Consider the following 26,071-nt stretch of genomic DNA (forward strand, 5'->3'; position numbering starts at 1 on the left):
TCATAGAGTCACATCGTAATACCGCTTGGTATTAATTGGATACTGCATTTCTGGAAGTGTTTGACACAGAATGTATTCCTTAACAGAATGGTTAGTTTGTAAAATATGCTAATATACTGACGTATGACCTTAAGTTTCTAATGGTCAATTTTGTAACTTGAATAAAATGCACAATTTTAAAAAGTCTGGCAGATTTCAATTTTACGGTTTTTAAATCGAATTAAAGCACTGGAAATTCAAGTTATGCGATTTCAATATATTTCGCAATGTGATTTCAATTAAAAGTCTGGTGGATTAAAAATAACCCTTTCTCCCAGGTTGAAATCGTTGCAAGAAATAATTTCTTCGAGTTTGTCACATTTCTTGCACTGCAGGGCACGCAATGCAAGAAATGCGAGGTGCAAGAAACTGTAGGAAATATGCGCCATTTAGCCGCGCGCGGTATGATATATTTAATTTACAGCGGCGGGATGTAGTTTCTCGCCCTGTGCATTTCTTGCAGGCAAAACACCTTGAAAAATCATTTATCGCGAGTTTGTCACATTTCGTCACTGCTAAGCAAGCAATGCAAGAAATGCGAGGTGCAAGAAACTGGGAAAAAGTCCAAGAAATATGCGCCACCTAGCCATGCTCCGTGTGAACTATTTACGCGGCGGGGCGTACTTTCTCCCACCTTGCATTTCTCCCGGGTCAAAATATTCCCCTGCATGAAATCACTTTCTCCCCCTGCTATTTCTAGCACCCCCGAAACACTGCTTTGTATTGTCTCATTTTTGTTACGTACCTGGATCCGTCTGCGTTTTACTGTTGCTCTTATCTTTCTTCTTCTTGAGCTTCTTTTTCGACTCGGCGATTATGGCACCACCAGTAATTCCCCCAGTCGTGGAACTGCAGTCGTCTCCCGCACCACCTCCACCACCACCACCACCGCTCCCCGCCATCGTAATACCGGGAGCACCTCCCACTCCGCCGGGAGCCTGGAGAGAAAGTAAAGAAGAACAAAAATATTAAGACACAAGCATCACGTTATGAGCACAATTGTGTAAAAGTGGTGATTATACCACCACAAGGGTTGCGTAACTCAACAATTACAATTCACGCAGTCTTTGGTAACTTTGCAAAAAAAATCCGTACGTTTTGTTTCATAATCTTACAAAATTTTTCAATATAAAAAGACGCCCTTGCTCTGAGCACGTTTACACAAATTCTTGGGCTAACTTTCCCTCGAAATATGAGTAAAATTTTATAAAAGTTTATGGATTTTATAAGGTTAGCAAGGCCAAGGCTTGCGTGAATTTCCTCGTGTCATGTAAGATATGGAAAGGGGAGGAGTTTAATATGTAGGATTGCAAAAATGTAGCATTTTTAGGGACGGCAATTCCCTGAAACCCTGGATATCCATAAATTGTACACAAAATTATCAGCCCTGGGACATCCCTTATTCGTCAATTAATGAATCCAATGGATATCTTAGGGATATCCCTTCCTATAAAATTTATACGGAATTACTCCCCAAATGTCCCACCACCGTTATGCCGCCCTTGTCGCAGTAATAATAATAAGAATGAACGATGCAAAGGAAAGCAAAAAAAAACATATAAAAAGCCTCAATCTTGGCTTTTTCCCTTTAAACAGTTTACATTAAAGTTAACCAAGTTATTTTCTGCGTGTGTCTACATACTCTACATATGCGTACATATCTGGTAGGTAAATCTGTGTGGAAAACCCTCCACAAAAAATGAGTCTTGCTCTCCTCAGGAAAAAAAACTAATGAGATCTTCATCTTTTTGCTACCTCATATTTCATGCTAGATTATCATCATTACGTTTTCTCTTCCGCTTTCACCATCATGCAGACTTTTTGACGACGACCACGACTCGACACAGTTTTGTAGCTATCTGCACAACCAGTTATTATTACGAGAGAGAGAGAGACAGAGGTGGGCTAAATACTGTGTTAAAAAATACAGTATTTTGACCTCAGAACGGTTATTAAAGCTACAAAAAGACGAAAATCAACATCTAGAATCAGGCGAAAGTATGTTTTGTGAAGAAATTTACTTCTTATCCCTGTCAAAATACTGAGGCAATTCACGCAGGCCTTGGCAATGTCGTAAAATCCGTAAACTTACAAATTTTTACAAAATCTTATAAATATTATTCGTGCAAATCAAATTAAGGGCGTCTCTTTGTTTTGCAAAAGTTTGTAAAATTATGGTACAAACTACACTTATTGTACAAAGTTACTAAGGACAGCGTGAATTGTGTCATTTTTTGACGATTTTTGAAAAATGACAGTATTTTGATATCAGTAAAAAGTGAATTTCTTCACAAAACCTGCAGTTTCGTAGCTATTTTCTGTGCAGATTGTGATGTTTTTGTAGCTGTAAAAGCCCCGGAAATAAAAACAAATCTGCTTTCCATCCAGTATTTTGCCCACCCCTGGTTATTACCTCACGGAAATGATAAACATTATTATCATCACACGAGGAAGAAGCCACAATTTTGGTGACCTTATTTTTTTCCCGTGTGCAAGGAAAAAATTGTATTAAATAAACAGCCAAACTTTCCCCTCCGTCTGTTTTTTATTAAGTTACACATATTTCCACGTGTTCATTCCGTGGCGTGGTCTTACAACCAGTGGCCGCGGAAGCTTGGGGGGACAGAGGGACAATGTCCCCACGGTTATGAAATGTCTGCATCATCTGCCCATCTTATATAAACCCGTCCCTTTCCCCATATCCTACCATGTTAACGTCCCCAGATGTCCCCACGGCTTCCGCGGCCACTGTTCAGGTACATACGTATCCATGTTCTTCAGTAAATATGCACACAGTCGCCGCGGAAGGGTGAGGGGACCGAGGGACAATGTCCCCACGGTTGTTGGATGTCCGCATCATCTGCCCATTTTATATAAACTCTTCATTTCCCACTATCCTACAATGTAAATGGCCCCTGATGTTCCCACACCTTCCGCGGCCACTGCACATTTCATCCAGTTAATCAAACTCTGTCCGTCTGTGTGCTCTTTAAATTAAGCAAATTCGATTTGAAATTGAGGCGGCACAGATTGGAATTTAGATATCTCATCAGTCACTCAGTCATCCTGGGATGATCAACTAATCAAATTTTGAGTAATGTGTATTTTATAAATTGAAAGTTTATAAAATTACGAATATTTCAGGGGAAGGTGAAAGTGATTTGGTTCAATTTTGAGTGAATTATTCAAATAAGTTTGAAAACGTACACTGCAAATAAACTGGTGTCAATTCCGCGCGGTGTAGTCACATATAGACACCACGCGGTGTTAATACGGGCAATTAACACCGCGTGGTGTCTATATGTGACTACACCGCGCGGAATTGACACCAGTTTATTTGCAGTGTAGGGTAGCCCAGTGTTTCGTTTTTTGACGGATTTGCTACATTTTGCATTTTGTTACATAATGCAGGAAATGAGAGGTGCAAGAAACTGGGAGAAAGTGCAAGAAATGTGCGCCGTCTTGCCTATACCTGTTAAAAAATTTATTTTTCATTCAAAAGCCAGTCATCCCGATTTCTGGCCGGAGATTTTCATTCACATTCATTTTTGTTCAAATTCATTTCATTTCATTTCACTGCATCGGACTTCATTTCTTACTTCGTCCCATGTATTAAGCATAGGGTAAAAAAATGAAATGAGTGAAAAATCCTTTCATTCACATTCATTCAGTCTGAATTGACGGAATCCTTCAGCCATTTTCATTCATATGAGAGGAAATTGATTTTCATTCACAATCATATAATCAGTCAAATGAATGAATGAAGGTGAACAGGTATGTTTCTCCCAGGGAAAAACTCTTTCTTCCCCTTATTCCTTACAATTTTGGGTTTTCATTCACTATCATAATTAGTCAGATGAATGAAGGTGAACAGGTATATTACTCTTTTCCCAGGTCAAAATAACCTTGAAGAAAAAACACTTTCTCCAGTTATTTCTTGCAATTTTGGTTACTTGCTTTAACCCGAAACACCGGGATCTCCTAAAACGTGTCGTATTTCAGCACGCCACGATCCGTCATTCGTGTGTAAATAGTCCCCACTCGTGAATTATTTGCTAAAGTGCGACATTAGTTCATCCCATAAAAAGAGCTTGCTTTTAGCCCAAATATCTTCTTTTTTCTTTCAGAGAGATTGTCAAATTATTCAAAAATACGGGTATACGAGATGATGATATCTAGAAACGAGAGTAAAAGTTTTATTCCGATTATTATTGAGCTCTCGGAGGAAATAAGGAGTTCAAAAATATAGGAAAATATAATAAATCTGTGTTATAAGAGAGAAATAAATTCATGGCGGGAAAAAAGAGTTGCCAATGTCAGGATTTTGAAATTTTTGCCATTTCATGGTTGCCCGTATTTAAATGTATGCCGTAATAAGGCCAGTGGCAGAAATGGCCTGTCCAAAATTTAATTTTGGGCAGGTTAATGGAAATTTTGAAAATTCCAGTTAACCATTTTCACGCTTAAAATGGCAAAAATTTATTTTCGTGGTCGAAATCTCAAAAATATCCTTTATTTATTTCTACTCCTATGATGCCGGGATTTTATTTAGATTTCAGAAAATACCAGGATTTTATTTTCATCCCCGAAAATGCCAGAATTTTATTTTCACGGCCAAAAATGCCAGGATTTTATTTTATTTCCATTTCCGAAAATGTGAGGATTTTATTCTCACCCCCAAAATTTCAGAATTTTATTTCCACGCCCAAAAAAATCCCCAAAATTTATTCGCAATTTCAAAATTCCCTCCATTTTATTCCCACATTAAATAAAATCCCCCCAATTGGCGTCATTTCCATCTTTTACGCTCCTCCCGACCATGGCACAACTCTGGGCGAAATCAGTAAAGCGGACCCGATAAGATATCACGATATTAAAAAACTTTCAAACATGGGAATCGTTCCTTTAATGGAGCTGTCAACTGAGTGACAAGTGACACGGCCATGTCCCAAGTTTAAAAAGCGAGAGGCGAAAAAGAGAAAGAGAGAAAATCCGGAATAAAAAAGACGAGATTTCAAACCACACTGTTAAAAATCTGGCATTAACTTGATACCAACTTTCAACCGGATTGTTAGTAATTTGATTCTAAAAATGTAACCTTTTCTTCAACCTACACCGTTTTGTAGCAAGTGATATCAAAAAATTGAACCAAAAATTAGGAATCGCCACGTGGCACTTATCACTCCATTGAATGGCCCATTAAAAAAATATATTTGGGGGCAAAGTGCCCACGTGGTTTTCGCCCAGTGGAGGAAATAGTGCGAAAAAATTTATAAAATTTTACAAAATTAATAAACTACAGAAAAAATTGACTCAAAAATTGAAATTTGCCGCCAATATTTTTCTTTCAGGGACAGATGAGTGCCACGTGGTTCCTAATTTTTGGCTTGATTTTTTGATATAACTCGCTAGAAAATTCCGGTATAGCTTGGAAAAAGGTACCATTTTTAATGGTCAATTTTTCATTAAAGAATGAGGCAGATACACATATACTCCGGGTTGGTAATGATTTGCTACCAGTTTTTTTAGGGTGCACGAGGAGCGAGCGAGAGAGCGATATCTTTCCATCGTGCATCCTGCTCCTCGTGGTCGGAGGTACATGACTCGTGAAATGAAATGAAAGTGAAAGCAATGATTCCAACGAGAACGCAAATCCTCCAAATCTAAAGACTTTCTCGCACCGTTTTCACCATCAGATTGGAATTTATATCCCCTCTCCTCCCCACCCCACCCCCCTCGTGGGGAGGGAGACCCTTCTAATTAATCCCCACGTACATACCTCACATAAACCAAATCGTCGGCGCATAATGGACATACATTTCTGACAACTTTAATCCCGCCAGTGTTTCGTTTTACGAGTCCAAAACTACATATTTTTGGACTGAACACGGTTCAGAAGGGCTAAAAATATAAGTTTGGAAGGCCAAAAACTGTTCAAAATGTTTAAACAAGTGTTTAAAATTGTGCAAAATAATTTTGGACGTGCAAAATATCCCAAAGCATCAACATTTGAAAATGGGGTTAAATGTTACAAATACTTCTTTATTAACGACTTTTCTTGCAAATTTATGAACTGAAATGTAATTTCTCATTAATTTGGAGCGTTTTAGTGTGTCTGTAATACCACGAAATTTGGAAAAACTTTTCTCTTAACATGTTTTCTTACTTGAGAAATTGAGAAATTTTATAAACCGTGTCGTATTATTACGCAGCAAAATGGTCAAAATTAAGGGGAGATTACATAAATATACGTTAACAGATTATCGAACGATTAAAAAATGAAGAAATTGTAACATTTTGCCCCATTTTCTATTTTCACCACTTTTGGACATTTTGGACATTTTGGACCTCCAAAATTGTGTCCAAACCTGGTTAAAACCCGTTTTGGACAGTGGTTTAAACCCTAATTTACATATTCCACCCACCCAAACAGCCTCTTTGTACAATGATTCGCGTCGCAGAATGTATGTATACGAATTTCTGACAAGATGAATCCGTCCCGTCCAGCGGAAGGAGAATGGGGACCGAGTTGGTCGGAGGAGGATGAGGAGGTGCATGTGGAAAGTTGGAATAATAACCTCGTGGGAAAAAGCCCCTAATTAATTGGGCTTCGTAAAGAATCCACTTGAAAAGATGGGCTCTCATAATTCTACACAGGGTTTCGTTATTTGCGAATTTGTCACATTTCTTGCAGTGGGAAGCAAGAAGTTTGAATGCAAGGTGCAAGAAACTGCAAGAAACCCAAAGAAACTGCAAGAAACTGGGAGAAAGTGCATGAAATACGCACCACTTAGCCACGCGCTTTATAATCACCTATTTATTTATCGCAGCGGGGCGTACTTTTTCCCACCTTACATTTCTCCCACTTTAAAATATTTCCCTGCAAAGAAACCACTTTCTTCTTCTCCTTATTTCTTCCACGTGGTTGCTTACGTACTTTCACCCGAAACCCTGCTTTTCTCCAGGCTCCACATTTTCTTATGGTTTTGGAAGGAAACGCTGACTCGCTTGTTGACACAGACCGAGCAAGCAAGGAGCTAAGTAGATTAGAATTGCTATTAAGTTCAAAAGTGGAGTCGTTATTACTTAAGTTCCGTCCTGTCATCATTAATATATGCAGACATGGGAATTCCTCCGCGTTCCGGACATTGTCCGCGGAACAAAGGGGGGAAATGGGGCAGGATTAGTCCCACCACACACTTTTCTCCGGCCGGACATTATTGTCCCATATGGTCCACGGGGTAAATATGTCCAAAATACACGGGAATTTCTCAACGTTTAGAACGTTGTCCGCGGAACAAGAGGACACAGAAGTTTGACATTATTAATCGTTCCGAGGACAATATTGTCCCCTCTGTTCCACAGCGTAAATACACGGGAATTCCGCCACGTTCGGGAGGACAATGTCCGCGGAACGAGGATTTATCCCCTATATTTCTCTTCGGACATTATTGTCCCATAATACACGGGAATTATAGGACAATGTCCGCAGAACGAGGGGGACATTAATCGTCCCAAGGACAATATTGTCCCCTTTGCTGTCCTTAATCCCTTCACTTTCACTTTCAGGACAATGTAAACGAGCATTTATCCCCACATTTATCTAAAGAAATTATTGTCCCCTCCCCCCGTACCGCGGGGCATTATTTCTCCACAATAAGGACAGGCTGAGTGGTTGGAGATCGACCAAGCTGATGAAACGAGATGGGTGTCGGTCCCGATTTGAAGGCTTTGTCTTCTGAACAACAATATCAAAACAGGATTTTAACTACGTAACGCGGCGGTGAAAGTCTGCATATCGGGTCCTCGGAATTGACGGGATGGTGACTCAAATGCGGATTTGCCAATGACATGAGCTCCTTCCTTTCACTTCGTGGTGCGGTCTGGCCGAACGGAATGAACAGGGTTTCACGTGGGTGAAAGTAACCACGTGGGAGAAATAGCGGGAGAAATAGTGGGGAGGAGAAAGTGGTTTCTTAGAAGTAAATATTTTGACCCGGGAGAAATGCAAGGTGCACAAAACTATGATACGCCGAGGTAAATACTTCATCCGGCGCTTGACTATGGTCGAGAAATTAAAATTAAGCACATTTTTACCTGCATTCCTTACGCAGAAATGTGCTTAATTATAATTCCTCCACCATAGATGCATACCTGTTCACTTTCCTTCATTTGACTGATTATGATATTGAATGAAAATGAATTTCCTATCATTTTAATGAAAGCGACTGAAAGATTCCATCCTTTCAGATGAATGACTATGAATGAAAGATTTTTTACTCCTTTCATGTTTCACCCTATGCTTAGAACACGGGGCGAAGTAAGAAATGAAGTCCGATGAAGTGAAATGAAATGAATTTGAACGAAAATTACTGAATGTGAATGAAAATCTTCAGTCAGAAATTGCAATGACTGACTTACTAATTTTTTGAATAAGTATGACTAGATAGATGGCGCCCATTTCTCCCACCTCCCATTTCCAACAAGTCTTAATTCCCACTGCAAGAAACGTATTTATATGTAACAAAACCCACCATTAACGAAACCCTATCCTAACAAAGTCCCCTTCTCGCATTCAATTTGAATGCATCGTGTCGTAATCTGGCTTTGTGTGTGGAGGTATAAGCTCAAGTTCAACGCAGACCACATTACAACGTCAAAATAATCGTCTCGGACCAACATCCAACCTTCACTTTGATGCGAACAATTCCTCCTCCGCGAATAATTACATGGCAGATTTATTTCACGGATTAGCCGAATCACACACAAAGTTGGGACACCGCTTTATGTATGTACTTTCTGTGATCCTGAGTACACGCCTCTGCATGTTGCAACACGACACGTACGTAAAATCGGGATCTGTTTCATGTTTTGTTTTACAAATGAAAACCGACGAAACCAGTGTCGATATCGGATTCGTCTCATTTCATGCGTGGAATCCAATTAAGTGGCTTTTTCTTTGGAAATATGTATGTATGTACTGAATTTCGCTAAGTTTATGTACATACTTGACTTACTACATAAGAATGGAGGTTTATACAGCGTGTGTGATTTGCTATTAAGCAAATTAGTTGGAATCGATGGCAAATTTAATTAGTATGAAATTTGCGAAAGACGCGATCTCCCAATGGGTACGCTTGGCCGAGATATTTGCATCCGAAGAGGAGAAAACGCATAGTAAATTTGAAAAATGTAGAATTTGCGAAAATTTAGGGGTAATTTCTCCTCCTCTTTGGATGCAAATATCTTTTCCAAACGTGCCCATTGGGAGATCGCGTCTTTCGCAAATTTCATACTAGTCGAATTAACTAATCTGGTCAAAATCGGATTGGAGCCCGTGCAAAAATTGGGATAATTTTTGTGCCGAAATTTGGCAATTTTCTCCCGAAAAACTTCGACGAAGGTCGATCCGTGCAGAAAACTTGACGCAGAATTATGCACATACCGTTCTGCAGAGTAAAACGTACTCATATTTTGGGCAAGATTATGTACCAAAAAAATATGCAAAATATGTACAATATGCATCCTGCTTTTATCCTTACACTGCAGAATTCGACTAACAGTACGTTCTACCCGGGTGACATCCCCTGTAAAAAAATAGTATACAAAAAAATAGCAATTACCCGATTTCCTCTATTCATCAGATTCGTCGTGACACCGGGCGTTTGTCCCTCGATCGTTCCAGTGGAGGGATAATCTCCCACAATTTCTGGGCCTCTTGGACCTCCCCCCATTTTCCCGCCGGTACCATTTCCACCACCACCCGGCCCCCCAACTCCAGGGGGGATCATGGACCCCGTCCGGTTTTCGGTACCTGCTCCTCCGGCTTTATCACTTCTGTGGTGCCGAGCTTCATGCAACTTTTTGAAGAGGCGGCTTGATCGTGATCCCGTTTCTCGAGCACCTGGATCAATTATTCAGTTTTAATTCATTCCAGGAGAGCGATTCTTATGGAGGAGGGAATGGCAGGGGTGCATTGTTACTTGACAGTGGCCGCGGAAGGTGTGGGGACATCAGGGGACGTTAATATTGTAGGCTAGGGGAGAAGGGACGGGTTTGTATAAGATGGGGAGATGATCCGGACATTGACAACCGTGGGGCCATTGTCCCTCTGTCTGCACCCTTCCGCGGCCACTGTTCATATCCATTCATCCGTCCTCCACCTGGTTATCAGTGGCCGTGAAAGCCGTGGGGACATGTGGGGACATTAAAATTGTGGGATAGAGAAGGGACGAGTTTGAAAAATATGGGCAGGTGTTGGGGACACCGATTAGCAGTGGGGACAACGCCCCCCAATCCCCACGCTACCACAGCCACTGTATGACGATGACGAAGATCAGTGGTTGCGGAAGCTGTGGGGACATCTGGGGACATTAACTTTGCAGAAGTGGGGGAGGTCCGGGTTTATATAAGATAGGGAGATGATGCAGACATCTCATAACTTTGGGGACATTGTCCCTCTGTCCCCTTCCGCGGCCTCTGTTCGGCCCCCTGAAAAAAAATCTCACCCTGTTCCGACTGTTCCGTCATGTGGGCCGCGTCTTCCAGCACGATGCCGAGCCAGCAGTCGGCCACGAGTTGTTTCTGGAGGCGGGCGACGGGCGGGAGGAGGTCGACCGGGGTGACGCCGTGCTCATTTCGGATCAAGATTTTGCCACCAGCCTCCATCAAGTCGAGGACCGGGTCCCACGGGGTGGGCAGCTGTATGACGGCCAAGTGGAGGGGGCTATTCCCCAAGGAGTCCTGCACAAGAGAGAGAGGAGAGAATATTAGTAATCGATCTACAAATACGGGCAGTGTTTCGGGTGAAAATAACCACGTGCAAGAAATAAGGGGAGAAAGTGGTTTCTTGCAGGAAAGTGTAACAACCTGGGAGAAATTCAAGGCGGGAGAAATTACACCTCTGTGCTGTAAATAGCCCACAAGGCGGGAGGCTAGATAGAGCAATTTCTCTCAGTTTCTTGCACTTTCTTGCAATTTCTTGCACCTCATATTTCCTGCGTTTCTTTCTGTGCAAGACATGTGCAAGACATGTTAACTATTTTGACCTGGTAGAAATTCAAGATGGGAGAAAGTACGACGTTTAGCTGTAAAAACCTCATTTAGCAAGTGGCTGTATGACACATATTTCTCACAATTTCTCCCACTTTCTTGCACCTCGCATTTCTTGCGTTTCACTCTTTAGAGTGAAAAAATGTCAGGTATTTTAACCTGGGAGAAATACAAGGTGCAAGAAACCACACTTTCTAAATACTTCATACAGCACGTGGCTAGGTTGCTTATATTTCTCGCACTTTCTCCCAGTTTCTTGCACCTCCCATTTCCCGCATTATCTTTTCCTTCCCACTGCAAGAAATGTAGCCCACCCACCCGCAAACAAAAAAAAACGAAACACCGCGTGCCAAGGGCAAGCCTCTCCTGACTTTGTGTCCTCGGAAATAATGCCCTCATTACTTTCACTCCTCTGCCGGAGTGAAACGCTCCATTGACACGCCATTTCGGAGGGCAGGGACCGACCCGCTGAAAAGTTGATGAGTGAGAGAAGCCCCACCGAAATATTCACGAGGCACGAACAACCAATCCAATCCACTTGAAGATCGGGGAAGAAGCCGCAGATGCAATCGACGCAGGGTAAGATCGCTGCTTAGACTACCTGATAATTTAGCCAAGTGGACGGCCGATTGATTGATTGGTCACGCACGCAAAACGAAGCAGTGTTTCGGGTGAAAGTAATCAGTTTTGGGGGAAGAAAGTGGTTTTTTAAAAGGGGGATATTTGAATCTGGGAGAAATGCAAGGCGGGAGAAAGTACGGCCCACCACGGTAAATAGTTTATACTGCGAGGGTCTAGATGGCTTTATTTTGTGCACTTTCTCTCAGTTTCTTGCACCTCCCATTTCTAACTTTGCATGCTTCGAAGTGCAAGAAATGCAGCAAAAAATCCGCAGGAAACGAAAAACTTCAACTAAAATGTCTTTTATGCGCAAAAAAATCATGCCAAAAATTTGCACTATCAAAAAATAGGTTTATCCGCCTGTGTTTCGGGTGCAAGTAACCACTTTTGCCAAAAATAACGGCAAGACGAAAGTAATTTACTCCAGGTAAATATTTTGACCTGCCAGAAATGCACACTAAACTCCTTCCCGCCGCTAATTGATCCTTGATACAGCGTGTCGCTTAATGTCGCACATTTCTTCCTTTCCCCGCTAAAAATGTGGCATCTATCCCCCCCGTCCAGAAAGTTAACCTTAAAAACTCACCGTAATATTTGGCTTGGCCCCGTACTGCAGCAGTAACGTGACCGGAGTACATCGTCCCCTGCACGCCGCTAAAAACAAGGGCGGCAACGTCATCAACTGGGCGGAAGTGTAGTGCTCCGCAAAGGTCACTTCACGTCCGCGCGGTTCAATCGAGACGACGAGGAGCCCCTTGGAAATGGCGGGATTCACGCTGAGCGGCTTTCTTGGCAAGGTTTCTGACCCGATGGACACGTCCGACCAGGAACATGAGGAATAAGACACGCTCCGTTCGGACCGTCGCCGCCCGTGGGCCGCCAAAAGGGAGGAAAAGCTTAAGTCCTTTCCGTCCAGGTCGCATTGGTCCTCATCTGCAAAAAAATAGTTAGTTATGGTTTGTTCAAAATTAGTATGTTTTTTAAAATTAAATTAATAAGTATTCAAAATGTTTTAAAAGGTAAAAATGCCTAAGTTTCTGATTGCCATTAGCAATGACTTAATTAGGAATTTTATAAACGGAAATCAAGTGAAAGTTGAAAAATAATATGGTTCCAAGTAATTGAAACCAATCATGCGCCAAATAACCGTACGGATTTTTTACTGCATATTAACTTCAAACGAGTTAAATTAAAAAGTCCTCGAAATTAAAATTAAAAATGTCACATGGCCTAAATTTCTGATTGCCATTGAGAACGCTTTAATTACTCATTTTTTTCACTGAAAATCGAGTGAAAGCTGAAACATAATCAAAATCAAGTCTTCATTCGCCAAATAACCTTACAGATTTTTTCTACCGCGATTAACTTTGAACGAACCATAGTTAGTGAGAATCTCATCGGGGTTGCGTCTCATCCCGGAAATGTGGACAAGAGGAGGACTCGAGAGGGACAAAAGTGACAAATAACACGGCCAACGGATGGATGGACAAGCCAATTCCACTCAGCTTTCACCCTCCAATGCATCCAAGTTGAGTGAGTGACTGGCCTGAGTGGAGGGGAGTTGGAGTGCGTGGTGAAAGTCAGGCACTTACACGTGCACATTCCTTCCCTCCAGTGGCCGCGGAAGCTGTGGGGACATCGGGGAACACTAACATTGCAGGATGGGGGGAAGGGAAGAGCTTATATACGATTGGTAGGTGATGGGGACATCTAATACCTGTGGGGACATTGTCCCCCTGTCCCCACAGCATCCGCGGCCACGGAGCTTTCTCTCACTTTACCCCTCACTTTCAGTGGCCGCGGAAAGCAGCTTGACGGGCAGAGGGACAATGTCCCCACGGTTATTCGATGTCCACATCATCTCCCCATCTTATATAAACCATTACTTTCCCTATCCTACAATGTTAATGGCCCCTCTGTCCCCACACCTTCCGCGGCCCCTGCTCTCTCTCTCCTACATAGTAATTTTATTTAAATAATCACTAACTGACTAACTGGGCTACAAAACCAGCCACCCTTCCCTTCCTTCCTGGCGTACAAATTACGTCATGATTTCCAAAAACAACACGTCCAATCAAGCCACGCCGGGAATTGAATTGACCTCTCCCCCTTTCCCCGGCTCTCCTTTTCAATTAAACATTTCTAAAGAAAAGTGTGTGTTTGTCTGTATAGAGAAAAGTGAGCAAATCCTTTGCTTTAGGGGGATTATGGGACGAGTAATTCCGTGTAAATTATCATGTCTCTCACTTTCTCTCGCACTATTTTGGTCGTGCAGTTGACAGTGGTGGTGGATCTGTGTCTGGTTGCTTTCTCCACGGAAAATGAGACTCAGAAGTGTTTTCTCCTCGAATCGGACAGAGTGACAGGGACCATTATACACTCGTGTCAGTGGATTATATGTAATTAATAAAGTGCTCGCTTTTACCTAAATCAACATAAAGAATGTCTCCGTATGCATGCATATGCTTGCCTCGGCCTCTGTAAATACGTAGATGACAAGTCTACTTTTGAAGTCAGGGGCCGCGGAAGGAAGGTGTGGGGACAGAGGGGACAATGTACCTAGAGTTGTTCGATGTCGGAATCATTTTATGTAAACCCGGGCTTTCTCCCCTATCCTGTAATTTTAGGGTCCCCCGATGTCCCCACGGCATCTGCGGCCACTGTCTATGTAAATACGAATCCATTTGCCTCGGCCTCCTCTTGCAGTAAATATGCACACAGTGGCCGCGGAAGCGTGGAAACAATGTCCCCACGGTTGTTCGATGTCGGCATCATCTTATATAAACCCTGGCCCTACGCCCTATCCTACAATTTTAACGTCCCCCGCTGTCCCCACGGCTTCCGCGGCCACTGTTTCTAAACGCTGAGTGAGTGACACAAAGTATTAAACTCACGTATTTTGTTTGGCGTCATATTTATTTACGTTCGTGGAGATAATCTCGGGTGCAGTGTTTAGTGGCGCTGGTCTACTTGTATGCATAAATATGGAAATGTTTGGAGCAGGGAGACAATGCTTAAAAAGTTGTAGGGTCCAATTATGTATTTATTTAGCTCGGGCCGAAGTGGACAATACATTTATGTAGTTAGTTAGTTAGTTAGGAAGGGAAAACAGTGGGGTGTAAATTATGGAGAAAGTTTACTATTTAAGTTGTAGTTTGGATAAAGTGGGTTTAATTTTGTGTTGGGTTTGGTGGTTGTTAAACAGAGCAGGGGCTGTGGATGGGGGACGATGACCCAGAGATAAATGGGGTGTCTCATCTTGCCCCGAAATGCCACGTTACCTTCGGGATGTAAGAAGGTAAATTGTAACGTTTCAGGTGAAAGTAAGCGAAATTGCAAGAAATAAGGGCAGATAGTGGGTTTTTCCAGATAAATGTTTTGACCTGGGAGAAATGCAAGGTGAAAGAAACTCTTAATTTATAGTTCATACAGAGAATATGACGTTAGATGGCGTAAATTTCTTGCATTTCTGACTTCGCGGTGCAAGGAATGTGGCAAACTGGCAAGCAACAAGACCGTCAATTCAAGAAATAATGGGAGAAAGTGATTTCCTGCAGGTGAATATTTTGAAATGCAAGAAATGCAAGGTGCAAGAAACTACTTTCCCCCGCTGTAAATGCCTCATTACTGCGCGTGCTTAGAGGACACACATTTCTCCCACTTTCTCCAACTTTCTTGCACCTCACATTTCCCCCTTTCTTCCTTCGTACCCCAAGAAATGTAGCAAACCGGACAAGAACCTGAAACACTGTCAAAATTGGCCCCTCGCTGCCTAAACCTAAGCGTAACCTCTCAGCAGCAGCAGCGTGGTGCATAAATGGTGCCGCGTTATGTCCTGCTTTCCCCGGCCTGCTGAATAAATTAGAACAATTTACTCGTCCTCCTCTCTCTCTCCCTGCATGCCTGGCGAGTGATCATTATATGAAGAGATAGAGAGAAAGAGAGAGAACGAGAGAATGTGTGCACAAGTGGCACAAGTTGGGCTTGTTTGGCACTAATATCTCCATTATTTCACGGGTTACTACAAGCACTTGTTTGTGGTTTAGGTGGCCGTGGCCGCCCTGGTGTGCAGTGGCCGCGGAACCCAGCGTGTGGACAGGGGGCAATGTCCCCACGGTTATGAGATGTCCGCATCATCTTATATAAAACATGCTACAAACACGCCCTCCTTAAAACATGCTACAATTTTAATGTCCCCAGATGTCCCCCAGGCTTCCGCGGCGACTGGTGGTGGTTGGTGTGTGCACTTGTTAATACGCGAAGGAGGAATAAGGACGTGAATAAAACAACGATTCCCAAAGTAATGAAGTTAATCAAGGAAATTACAACTAACTTTGAGCCCAAATAAATCAATGATGATCGATATCTCTCGTCGAGGTGTAAATTATAAATAAGCCGGACCCACGAAACCAGGAATTTATCGGCACGGATGGATGGACATGCATGGCGAGAAAATGGATTTGTGGGCAAAATTTGAAAATTTGAGGAGAAAGGTGGGGAACAAAATTTAAGTAAAAATAAAAATTAAATAAAAAATTTCGGGGGCAAAATTTCAAAATTTTTGTTAAGAGAAAAGTGGGATTAGACAGATTCGAAGAAAGGTGTAAATCTTGTGATTATCCAGAATTTAACATAGTAACAGATTGGAACTTTATATGGCGTGGTATTACGAAAAATTAAAAGACTTTAAGGCCATTTACGCAGTTATTTGTAACTCATAAAACACTGATGCACAATTCTACTTTCTCCACAGTTTTTTACACACTTATGTTACTGAAATTCTTTGTCAATTCACGCAGTCATTCGTAACTTTGCAAATAAATTTTGTACAATAATTTTACAAACTTTCCCAAAATTAAGACACGCCACTCTTGATCTGAGAAAATTTACAAAAATTTGGAAGCTCTCTCCTTCGAAATATGAGTATACGTTTCCGTATTTTACAAATTTTATCAAATTACCAAGCCCTACGTGAATGAATAGCCTATTAATTCCGCACAAACTATAGACAAAAAAATTCTTCATAAGAAAAACTAACCTGTCGGTGTCGACTCGTCCCTGCCAGCAATGGAGAGTAGAATATTTCTAAAAATTTCCGAACTTCGCCTCAGTTCCGCGAAAACGCCACCATCCCGCATCGCAGAGGACGATTCCCGCCGAAAATGCCAGGGGAAGTGGAGCGGACTGTTTTTCAGCGAGATGCTCCTCCTCGCCTCGCGAATACTTGCCAACGCTCCCGCCACCCCGACGGCCCGTTTCGCCACCGTTCTTAATTCCAGTTCAGACTCGAGAGAGAAGCTGCGTTGGCGCGGGAGGCGCAATTTTTGGCGGCGGAGGCGACCTGCCAGCGACATGCCGCGGTTGCGATCCGATGGTTCGCGCAAACTGGATACCCAGCTGACTCGCCGGTTCATTCTGCGTTGTTGGCCACCTGTTCAGAAAAATGGGGAGGGGGCATTTTAGTCGAAAATTCTCCCAAAAATTTCCTCCAGGGGTGGCAAGCTACCGGGAACCAGCCACCTCCATACAGTGGAATTATTTGTGTGTGTCACCTCATTTGCATAAATATACTGTCTCTAAACGCGAATTCGTCAAAATATGCAAATGAGGTGATCCTACTGTAAACCGGTGGAACCCTAAATTCAAGGTTTTTCAGTGAACGACTCGGGGTCAACCCAGGGGTTAAGGAGTAGATCATTTCTACATAAAAAATCGAACTTTCCTATTGAATTTTTTCATAAAAAATCAACATATGCACAAAAAACGCAAAAATTTTAAATTTATAATAATTGTTTTGTACATATTTTTATTTTTCCTGAAAAAATTGAGCGCAAAGTTCGGTTTTTTACGAAGAAATGGCGTACTCTTTAAATTTGATCTATTCATCGACCTTACATCATTCACTTAAAAACCCGGGTATTTCCGGTACCACACCCTCCGTAGTCGGTTCCAGATAGCCTGCCACCCCCACATTCCTCACCTGGCGTCCAATCCCCCCCATCCTGATCCCCACCGCCCCCACTCCCACCCCCACCACCACCTAAACTACTCCCCGAAAAGACAATCTCACCCTGACTCGGTCTCGCCGAACTTGACCTCCTCCTCTCCTCTGACGCGCAATAAACCACGGAAATAATCGGCCTCACTTCCGACGGATTATTCTGCGGGGCGTAATCCTGATCCCCGTTCGACGAGTCGTTCCTGTCATCCACGCGGGCCACATTTTTGAACGCTTCCCGCCTCAGAGCGGCCTTACTCTCAAGTTGCCCCTGCTCCGTCCCGGTACCCTTCGTAGACCACAAGCGGTCCCGGCATGGCGACGGGGACACGCACCGGGACGATTCGGAGGACACGTTGCGGCTCGAATTTCGCGAAAAAACGCGCCCACCTTCCCGACTTGGGGAGACGTCGCGGCTAATATTTTTCGGGCTGGGGGGGCAAAACACGCACCCGGACCCCCACGCCGACACGGAGGCGGACCGCGACCCCGCGACGGACATGTCGTACGCGTCCGGTAGCCGGCCTTCCTTGTTCGGGTCGACGTTTTCGCGAAGTAAGAAGCGCAACACGTCATTCGCGCCCCACTCGACGGCCAGATGGAGCGCGTTGGTGAACACGACGGGATTTTCTTCCAGCTCGGCAGCGCTGGTAATCTCACTTGGTTTGCTGGAATTTCAAAGGAAAAATGAGATGTTTTTTTTTGTATAGGGGAAATATGTGGGGATAAATATCTAATAAAGTGGGGAGAACGAGGGTAACGAAGGGGTGAAAGCGGTGAAAGCATGCAGGTTATAAATGAATAGCGTTATTTTTGTATGGACAAAATTTAGGGAAATGGACACGTCTAACGTGTTTTTTTATGTATTGACCTTTGACCTTGTTCCTAGGGTCGGCGAGGTACCCCAGGTCAACATTGGTTCTACCAAATTTACGTTCAGCGTTCAAAATCTGGTTAAAATGTCATATTTTCGACATTTGTGACATCTGTATGAAATTTAATATTTAGTGACCTATCGTGACCTTTAAAGTTAAAATGAAGGTCCCTATTAAATAGGATTAAATTTCTTATAAAAGTGATGTGCTATTTGACCCTTACATGACTTTTTTTGGACCTTTTTGACTTCGAGATTACGAGTTTACCTTGAAAGTTAAAAATTTCTGTTTCTTCGTTCGGACGGACAGACAGACAGACAACCATCTCATAAACAGCTTTCACCCCTTAATAAAAAAAAGCTTTCTCCGTAAGTAAATCTTCCTCGGAGGCTAGAACGAATCGATTCAAATTCTACTTTCTCTTTCTCTTTTACCCTCTTGAAACCAAAAACTAAGGCAAATACTGAGAGAAAAAACTGCCTATTTATTCACCCTGCTCGAGGCTGTTTGCTTTTTCATGGTATAAGAAATAAAAAAACTGAGACTTTCTGACTCACTGAATTTGACTCAAAATTGAGATCTCCCAGAGTTTGCTGTCCGATTTTGGGCAAACTAATTTCAATCGATGATAAATTTAATTGGTATGAAATTTGCGAAAGATACGATCTCCCAATGGGCACGTTTGGCCGAGATATTTGCATCCGAAGAGGAGAAAGTGCTCCCTAAAGTCTGCAAGTTTTACACTTTCTAAATTTCCCTCTTGCTTTCTCCTCTTGGGATGCTAATATCTCGACCAATGACACGTTTGGATCAGATATTTGCATTCGAGGAGGAAAAAAAATGAAATAAAAAAATAAAATTAGATTTCCAATAAAATTAGAAAATGTAAAATTTGCCGACTTTAAGGCTCACTTTCTCCTCCTCGGATGCAAACATCTCTGCCCCACGTGCCCATTGGGAGATCGCGTCTTTCGCGACTTTCATCCCAATTAAATTTGTCATCGATTCACCCTAATTTGCCCAAAATCAGCCTGGGAGAGGTTCATTCTATGTAAATTTATCAACATAAAATGCAACAACGAGGGGTCACTGACTGCCACGTGGGAGAGGGTACGAATTACAATTAATTGCTCACCTGGGTCTACTTGACGGGCCGGCGAGTGGTGCCGCGGCGGTGTCCCCTCCACCAGCATCCCCTCCACTACTGGTGGAGGCTTGTTGTTGTTGTGTCGTCGGTGGTGGACGATCTATGAGCTGCGAAATAAACGTGGCGTTCGTTAGTAAATAGCGAGGAATGTTTTATGGATGGATGGATGGTCGTTTATAGACACAATATCAATTAAGCCACGACACAATAACGCACTCTTGGCGAGTGACACATCACCCGATTTAGCAAGCCACGTCGAATGAATAAATTGGATGGGAAAGCGTGTCAAATTAAGGGGGAGAGATTTACCCACTAAAATTAACTAAGTAAGACTGATGTCTGTCTGTCTGTCTGTCCGTATTTGTCAGGGTGAAAATTAGTAGGGTTCTTGCGGGTTTGATACATAAATTTCTTGAGTTGAGGAGAAAGCAAGGCGAGAAGTGTGAGGTGGGAGAAAGTGCGAGAAATAAGCGCCATATAGCCACGTGCTATTTACAGTGGCGGGACGTCGTTTATTGCGCTTTGTATTTCTTGCAGGTCAAAATAACGACCGTTTTTAGGGTGAAAGTGCAAGAAATAATGGGGAGAAAGTGGTTTCTTGCAGGGGAATATTTTGACCTGGGAGAAATGCAAGGCGGGAGAAACTACGTCCCGCCGCGGTAAATAGATTATACCGCGCGTGGCTAAAGGGCGCTTATATTTCTTCAAGGTTCTTGCACCTCGCATTTCTTGCTTTCACCTGAAAGAAATTTAGCAAACCCGCCAGGAAATGCACTTTTTTGCGTTTTTTCACAGTTACTTGCACCTCACATTTCCTACGTTTCTTGCTTTCTCCTGTAAAAAATGTAGCAAAACCGGCCAAGACACGAAACACTGCTGTCTGTCTCTATTCACCGAAAAAATTACATAATTTTCCCGGAAGCTAGAGGAAAAACAACAAGGGGAAATCAATGTCGTTTTTCATGCCATATTTATCACCCCGCTTTTCCTGCCTTCCTTCCTTATGCATACATGGATCCCGGAACGCATTAACCTGAAGGATCAATGGATGCGAAATTTAGAGAGAAATGACTCCCGCATAAATAAATGATGCGGCAGGTTTACTTTATCGGAGCTGCTTGTTTGTTACCAAGTCAAACTCCGTCATATCCTTAGTTGCAGGGGCCGCGGAAGGTGTGGGGACAGAGGGGGACGTTGGCATTATAGGATTGGGGAAGGGACGGGTTTATATAAGGGAACATGAAACAACCGTGGGGACATTGTTCATCTGTCTACTCAAGCTTCGTTCCGCGGCCACTGCGAGGGAGAAAAGTAGACTTTGTTGAGGGAGCAGTGGCCGCGGAAGCTGTGGGGACGTCTGGGGACGCTAACATTGCAGAATAGGGGGAAGGGACGGGTTTATATAAGATGGGAACATTAAAAAACCATAGGGACATTGCCCCTCTGTCCCCTCAAGCTTCCGCGGCCACTTTACATTATGCCTTTACATATGCATCTTCAGTGGCCGCGGAAGCTGTGGGGACATCTGGGGACGCTAACATTGTAGGATAGGGAGAAAGGACAGGTTTTAATAAGATGGACAGATGATTGGATTACAGTGGGGTCATTGTCCCTCTGTCCCCTCCAGCTTCTTTCCGCGGCCACTGCATCCTTCCCTTTCGCCCGATTTGGATTACATCTTCACGCTGATGACGGGAGGGAGAGGAGGAAATTCATGAATATTTGATAAACACGGTACACAAAATATTTTGCATTTCTCTCCTTCATTCATTGGGGCACGTCTGCCCGGCGAAAACGTGCAAGTGTCGCGGACTAAATGACTATCTACCAAATTGAGGGACAATTTTCAGTCAGGAATCAAACGTCCGTCCGAGGATAGGGTTTCGGGTGTCACTTGCAAGAAATAAGGGAGAGAAAGTGGTTTCTTGGGAATATTTTGACCTGGGAGAAATGCAAGACCAAGAAACTACGGCCCATCGCGGTAAATAGTTCATAAGGCGCGTGGCTAAATGACGCGTATTTCTTGCACTTTCTCCCACCTCGTATTTCTTGCATTGCTCGCCTTGCAGTGCAAGAAATGTACCAAATCTACAAGAAATAATGGAGGAGAACGTCGTTTCTTGCAGATGAATATTTTGATCTGCAAGAAATATAAGCTGCAAGAAACTGCTGAAAATAGTGCCGCGCGGCTAGTAGTTTCTTGCACCTCCCATTTCTTGCACTTCTTGCTTCGCACTGCAAGAAATGTGACAAACCCGCAAGAAAAAAACACCCCTGGAGTTTCATAAAATTGAAAAATTCTACACTTTCGTAGCTCCAATTTCTTTAATCAGGCCTGCATTTCTTGCACTTTCTCCCACTTTCTCCCACCTTGCTTTCCTTCCACTGCAATAAATGTCTTAACAAATTGACCCGAAACCCTGTCCTCCCCGACTGTATGTGTGTTGCATCGGCGTCATCATCCCAAACAATACTCTACATAGTTTAGTGACTAGCTTCGTGACTGGAATACATTGTGGGGATGGATCGTCGTTGTGTAATATACGTGGTAAATGGGAATTAATCTGTTGTGGCACGTTCTCAACGGCGTGGTTCCAGCCTGGTCGTCATTCCCAGGCCGGACGGACTAGTGGACATCGTTACAATTCCTCCTTAGGAGAATGAAAGTAGTGTGGTTTTTATGCTCTGGTCACTGGGGTATCGTCAACTGTTTTCGAGCCAGCCGTGTTCGAAACTGTATCAATATATTTATGTATTTGTATGGATGGATGGATGGCGGGACGTGGCGAGGAGGAAAGGAAACGACCCTGGTGACTGGTTCGAAATCGAGGAGTAATGTATAATGCAGGTTGTGAGATAATGTGTAATGTAGGGTTGGATTGGAAGCGGGCAGGGGCAGCGGAATGTAAGGTGGAATTTGGGGGGATAATTTTTGGTGGGAATGGTGAGGTATATATGTGTGGGGGAGGGAGGTTTGTGGAATTTATTTTCGTGAACAAAATGTCTAAAATTTAGTTAATGACAAAATTTCGAAAATTTAGCGTCATTTATAAAATTGAAAAAGTGTCGAAAATTTAGTTTAATGGACAAAACGGATAAAATGTCGAAAATTTATAGAATTTTATTTCATTTACAAAATGTCGAAAATCTAGTTTGATGGACAGAATGGACAAAATATGGAAAATTTAGAGAATTTGTTTTCATTTATAAAATGAAAAAAATGTCGAGAATTTAGTTTAATGAAGATAATGGACAAAATATCGACAATCTCGAGAATTCAGTTAAACTGTCAAAATGTCGAAAATTTATAGAATTTATTTTCATGCTACAAATGTCAAAAAAGTCCTAAATTTATTTTCATTCTTAAAATACCAAAAATGTAAAAAGAAAACTTCCTAGAATTTATTTTCATTTGGAACATATCCAAAACTCTCAAAAAATCCCATTCATTTCCACATCGTACAACCCTAGGATAAATCCAACATTGTCCCCACACCTTCCACGTGCCCTGTCCGGATTACAAAGTTTCCTCTCATCCATACACATCGCAACACTAAAGTCAGTCCCATAAAACGGATCGTGTAACAGTCCCAGTAACGAAATGATGGAAAAGAAAGCGTCCAAATTAAACGATCAGTGTTGAATTACTTATGGATTTACATACCTGGAAACGATGGCGATGTTTTTCAAAGCACTTTTTCACCTTGGCGACATCATTCGTCCGAAGGGCTCTCTCCAGCACGGCCACATCGTAGCTCAGATCGCTCAACGAGGACGCTAAGCTGTTCAAAGGAAATAAAATGAAGACTTCATTTTTAATTCATTCTTCGAAATGAGGATGATTTCTATTGTTTTTTAAGTGAAAAATAAATATAAAATTTATGCAAAACTTTTCGGACAGGAATTTTTTTTTACAAATTTTGTGTGTCTACTCAGCAGCAGTGCGAGGTAAATTTAATACGTAGAGGTGGAGATGATTAGGCTGGAAATTATAAATTTTGAAAAATTCTGTAAATTTCCAAGTTCTTTTTTGGTCAGATAAATTTGACGTGTAAATTTCCGTATAGCAAAAAAATATATAAAAAATTGGTATGTAAATTACATAATTTTTTAGTTAGGAAAATACCAATTTACCAATTTTTTCAAATTTACATCAAAAATGTGCACCTCAAATTTATCTTAAATTTCAAAAAATACCTTCAGAAATTACTCAGGAATTGAAAAAAAAATTTAGGCCTAGTCATCTTTCACCATACATAAAAACAGGAATTGAGACGGTGCTTCTTAAACTTTTACGTCTTAAAACTTGCATTAATTAATTTCATCCACTACGAATCAGACCACGCAACTTATTTGCATACGGACATACATATTTACATATACATAAACTACTAGAGTGGTGCAATGTGTGGGTAGGATAATTTAAAATCAGAGGTCGATCCCGGTAGCATTTTTTACCCGCCGCTGAAAAAATCATCAAAATTACCGCCGAAAAACTGGTAGGCATCAACCCCTGATTTAAATATTTGCATAACGCAACAACCAATTAATCCTCGTGGGAGACACGCGCTTGACACGTGGTGATGACAAACACACATACGACGACACAGGCGGAAATGGTGGGTGCACGGAAGGAGAGGAGAGAGTGACACATGCGACACGATCACGACGTGGCCAGGGTGACAATCAATAATATACATACATTACGTAATAATAATGATAATCCATGCCTTATTTACATACCGATAAGTGCACATCGAAGTATTACAGAGACGGATGATAAGTAAATGGTGTCATGTCACGTGTAAAATGTCAAGATGTGTGTACTTCTTTTGGATAAAAAATTATTGTTTTCTTTTGAAAATTCCCAACTTCCCGAATTTTTTTGACGTGTTCTCAAGCATTTTGGAAACCCAACATTTACAAAATTGGCCGAAAATCACGTACATTTTAAACTTCAGATCAAAAAATGGACACTTATACCACGCCAAATATGTGTTACCGACGATTGTTTTATAAAAAATGCAAATTTCCCCCGCCCAAAAATCACAATAATTTCGTAATGACTACCACGAAACGGTACGTAATTGTAGTGTCATCATGTCCGTAATAAATTGTCCCCCCGCCCAAAACACGAAAATTTACATATGTGCGAAAACTAACTACATACATAACACCGACTTTCCGTCCCTTGACCCACATTACGTTACATACACATTAAATTACGTTACATACACATTACGAACACTGGAAAAAGTCTACTCATGCTGGAGAAAGTCCCTGAAAAAAAGAATAAAAAACGGAGGGGGGAACGACCCCCCTGAAAAAAAAGAACAAAGTCGCGCATAACAAGGGAAGCCATAGAAAAGAAATGAACGTGCAGAAATGACCATGACGAGACCACCACCACCACCACGGTTCTCTGATAATGGGCAAAAAAATCGTGCGTTTTTTTAACTGCACAACTTTTCCTCTTTTCTTCTTTTCAAGTGCATGTATCCAGTCCAGTGGCCGCGGAAGGTGTGGGGTGACACGGGGGGACATTAATATTTTGAGATAGGGGAGGGAAGGGATGGGTTTGTATAAGATGGGGAGATGAATGCGGACATTTCATTACCGTGAGGACATTGAACCTCTGTCCCCTCAAGCTACTTTCCGCGGCCACTGAACACATAGACAAACGAATAACCAATGTCTGCGGAAGCCGTGGGGACATTAGCATTGTAAGATAGGGGGAAGGGACAGGTTTAAAGAATATTGGGAGATGATGCGGACATCTTATAACCATGTGGACATTGCCCCTCTATTACCCCTCTGTCCCCACACTTCCTTCCGCGGCCACTGCATGTATCTACGTACGTAGGAAAAAAAAACTCGTAATAAAATAACAAGCAGGAGCTCGGAGCAGGAGCCAAATTGTGAAAAAAGTGCTTTGGTCATGGACATCCATACTTGTAATTTTTTCCCCCTTTCTCCACTTCAAACCAAACCAATCCTTGGCTGGATCCGATCATAACCATCGTCCTCGTCATAGAGCGACCATCAATTCAATTCAACTTTGAAAAGTGCAGCTTCAAAGTGAAACTCGGACCGGACCAAGGCAAAAACAAGTACTACTTACACGCGTACTCGTACTTTCACTTTGTCCGGACCAGAGAGAAATCAAATTGGGAGAGTGAAATGAAATGAAATCGTGTTGAGAAGAGTGAAAGAATGGAAATTTGGGTGGAATGGACAAAGGTGGCAGGGGCGGTGGAAGAATGGGGGGACATTGGGGGATAGATCTCGCTTTCCCCACGAGTTTGTTATTGTCTGGAGAGGGGGACATTGGGGGTATAG

The 26,071-nt window shown here is 42.3% G+C and overlaps 2 protein-coding genes across 2 annotated transcripts in view; both read right to left on the reverse strand.

The window, feature by feature from the left end:
- LOC118437910 (1-phosphatidylinositol 4,5-bisphosphate phosphodiesterase epsilon-1-like) overlaps positions 1 to 898 on the reverse strand; it is a 73,206-nt gene extending 72,308 nt beyond the window's left edge. Inside the window, exon 1 of the mRNA XM_035857445.1 lies at positions 785 to 898. The gene's annotated coding sequence lies outside the window, so the exon portion shown is untranslated. The remainder of the gene's footprint in view (positions 1 to 784) is intronic.
- On the reverse strand, positions 1 to 24,934 carry LOC118437918. Its single transcript, XM_035857469.1, has 10 exons — positions 24,903 to 24,934; positions 23,397 to 23,514; positions 19,721 to 19,839; positions 17,693 to 18,378; positions 16,751 to 17,143; positions 12,299 to 12,645; positions 10,548 to 10,782; positions 9,663 to 9,943; positions 785 to 977; positions 1 to 50 (listed from the first exon to the last, which is right to left on the reverse strand). Exons 1-10 carry the CDS (start codon positions 24,932 to 24,934, stop codon positions 1 to 3), a joined length of 2,454 nt encoding a protein of 817 aa, XP_035713362.1.
- Between the last annotated feature and the right edge of the window lie 1,137 nt (positions 24,935 to 26,071).

This window comes from Folsomia candida, unplaced genomic scaffold, assembly GCF_002217175.1.
Source record: "Folsomia candida strain VU population unplaced genomic scaffold, ASM221717v1 Fcan01_Sc017, whole genome shotgun sequence".
Classification (NCBI taxonomy): Eukaryota; Metazoa; Arthropoda; class Collembola; order Entomobryomorpha; family Isotomidae; genus Folsomia; species Folsomia candida.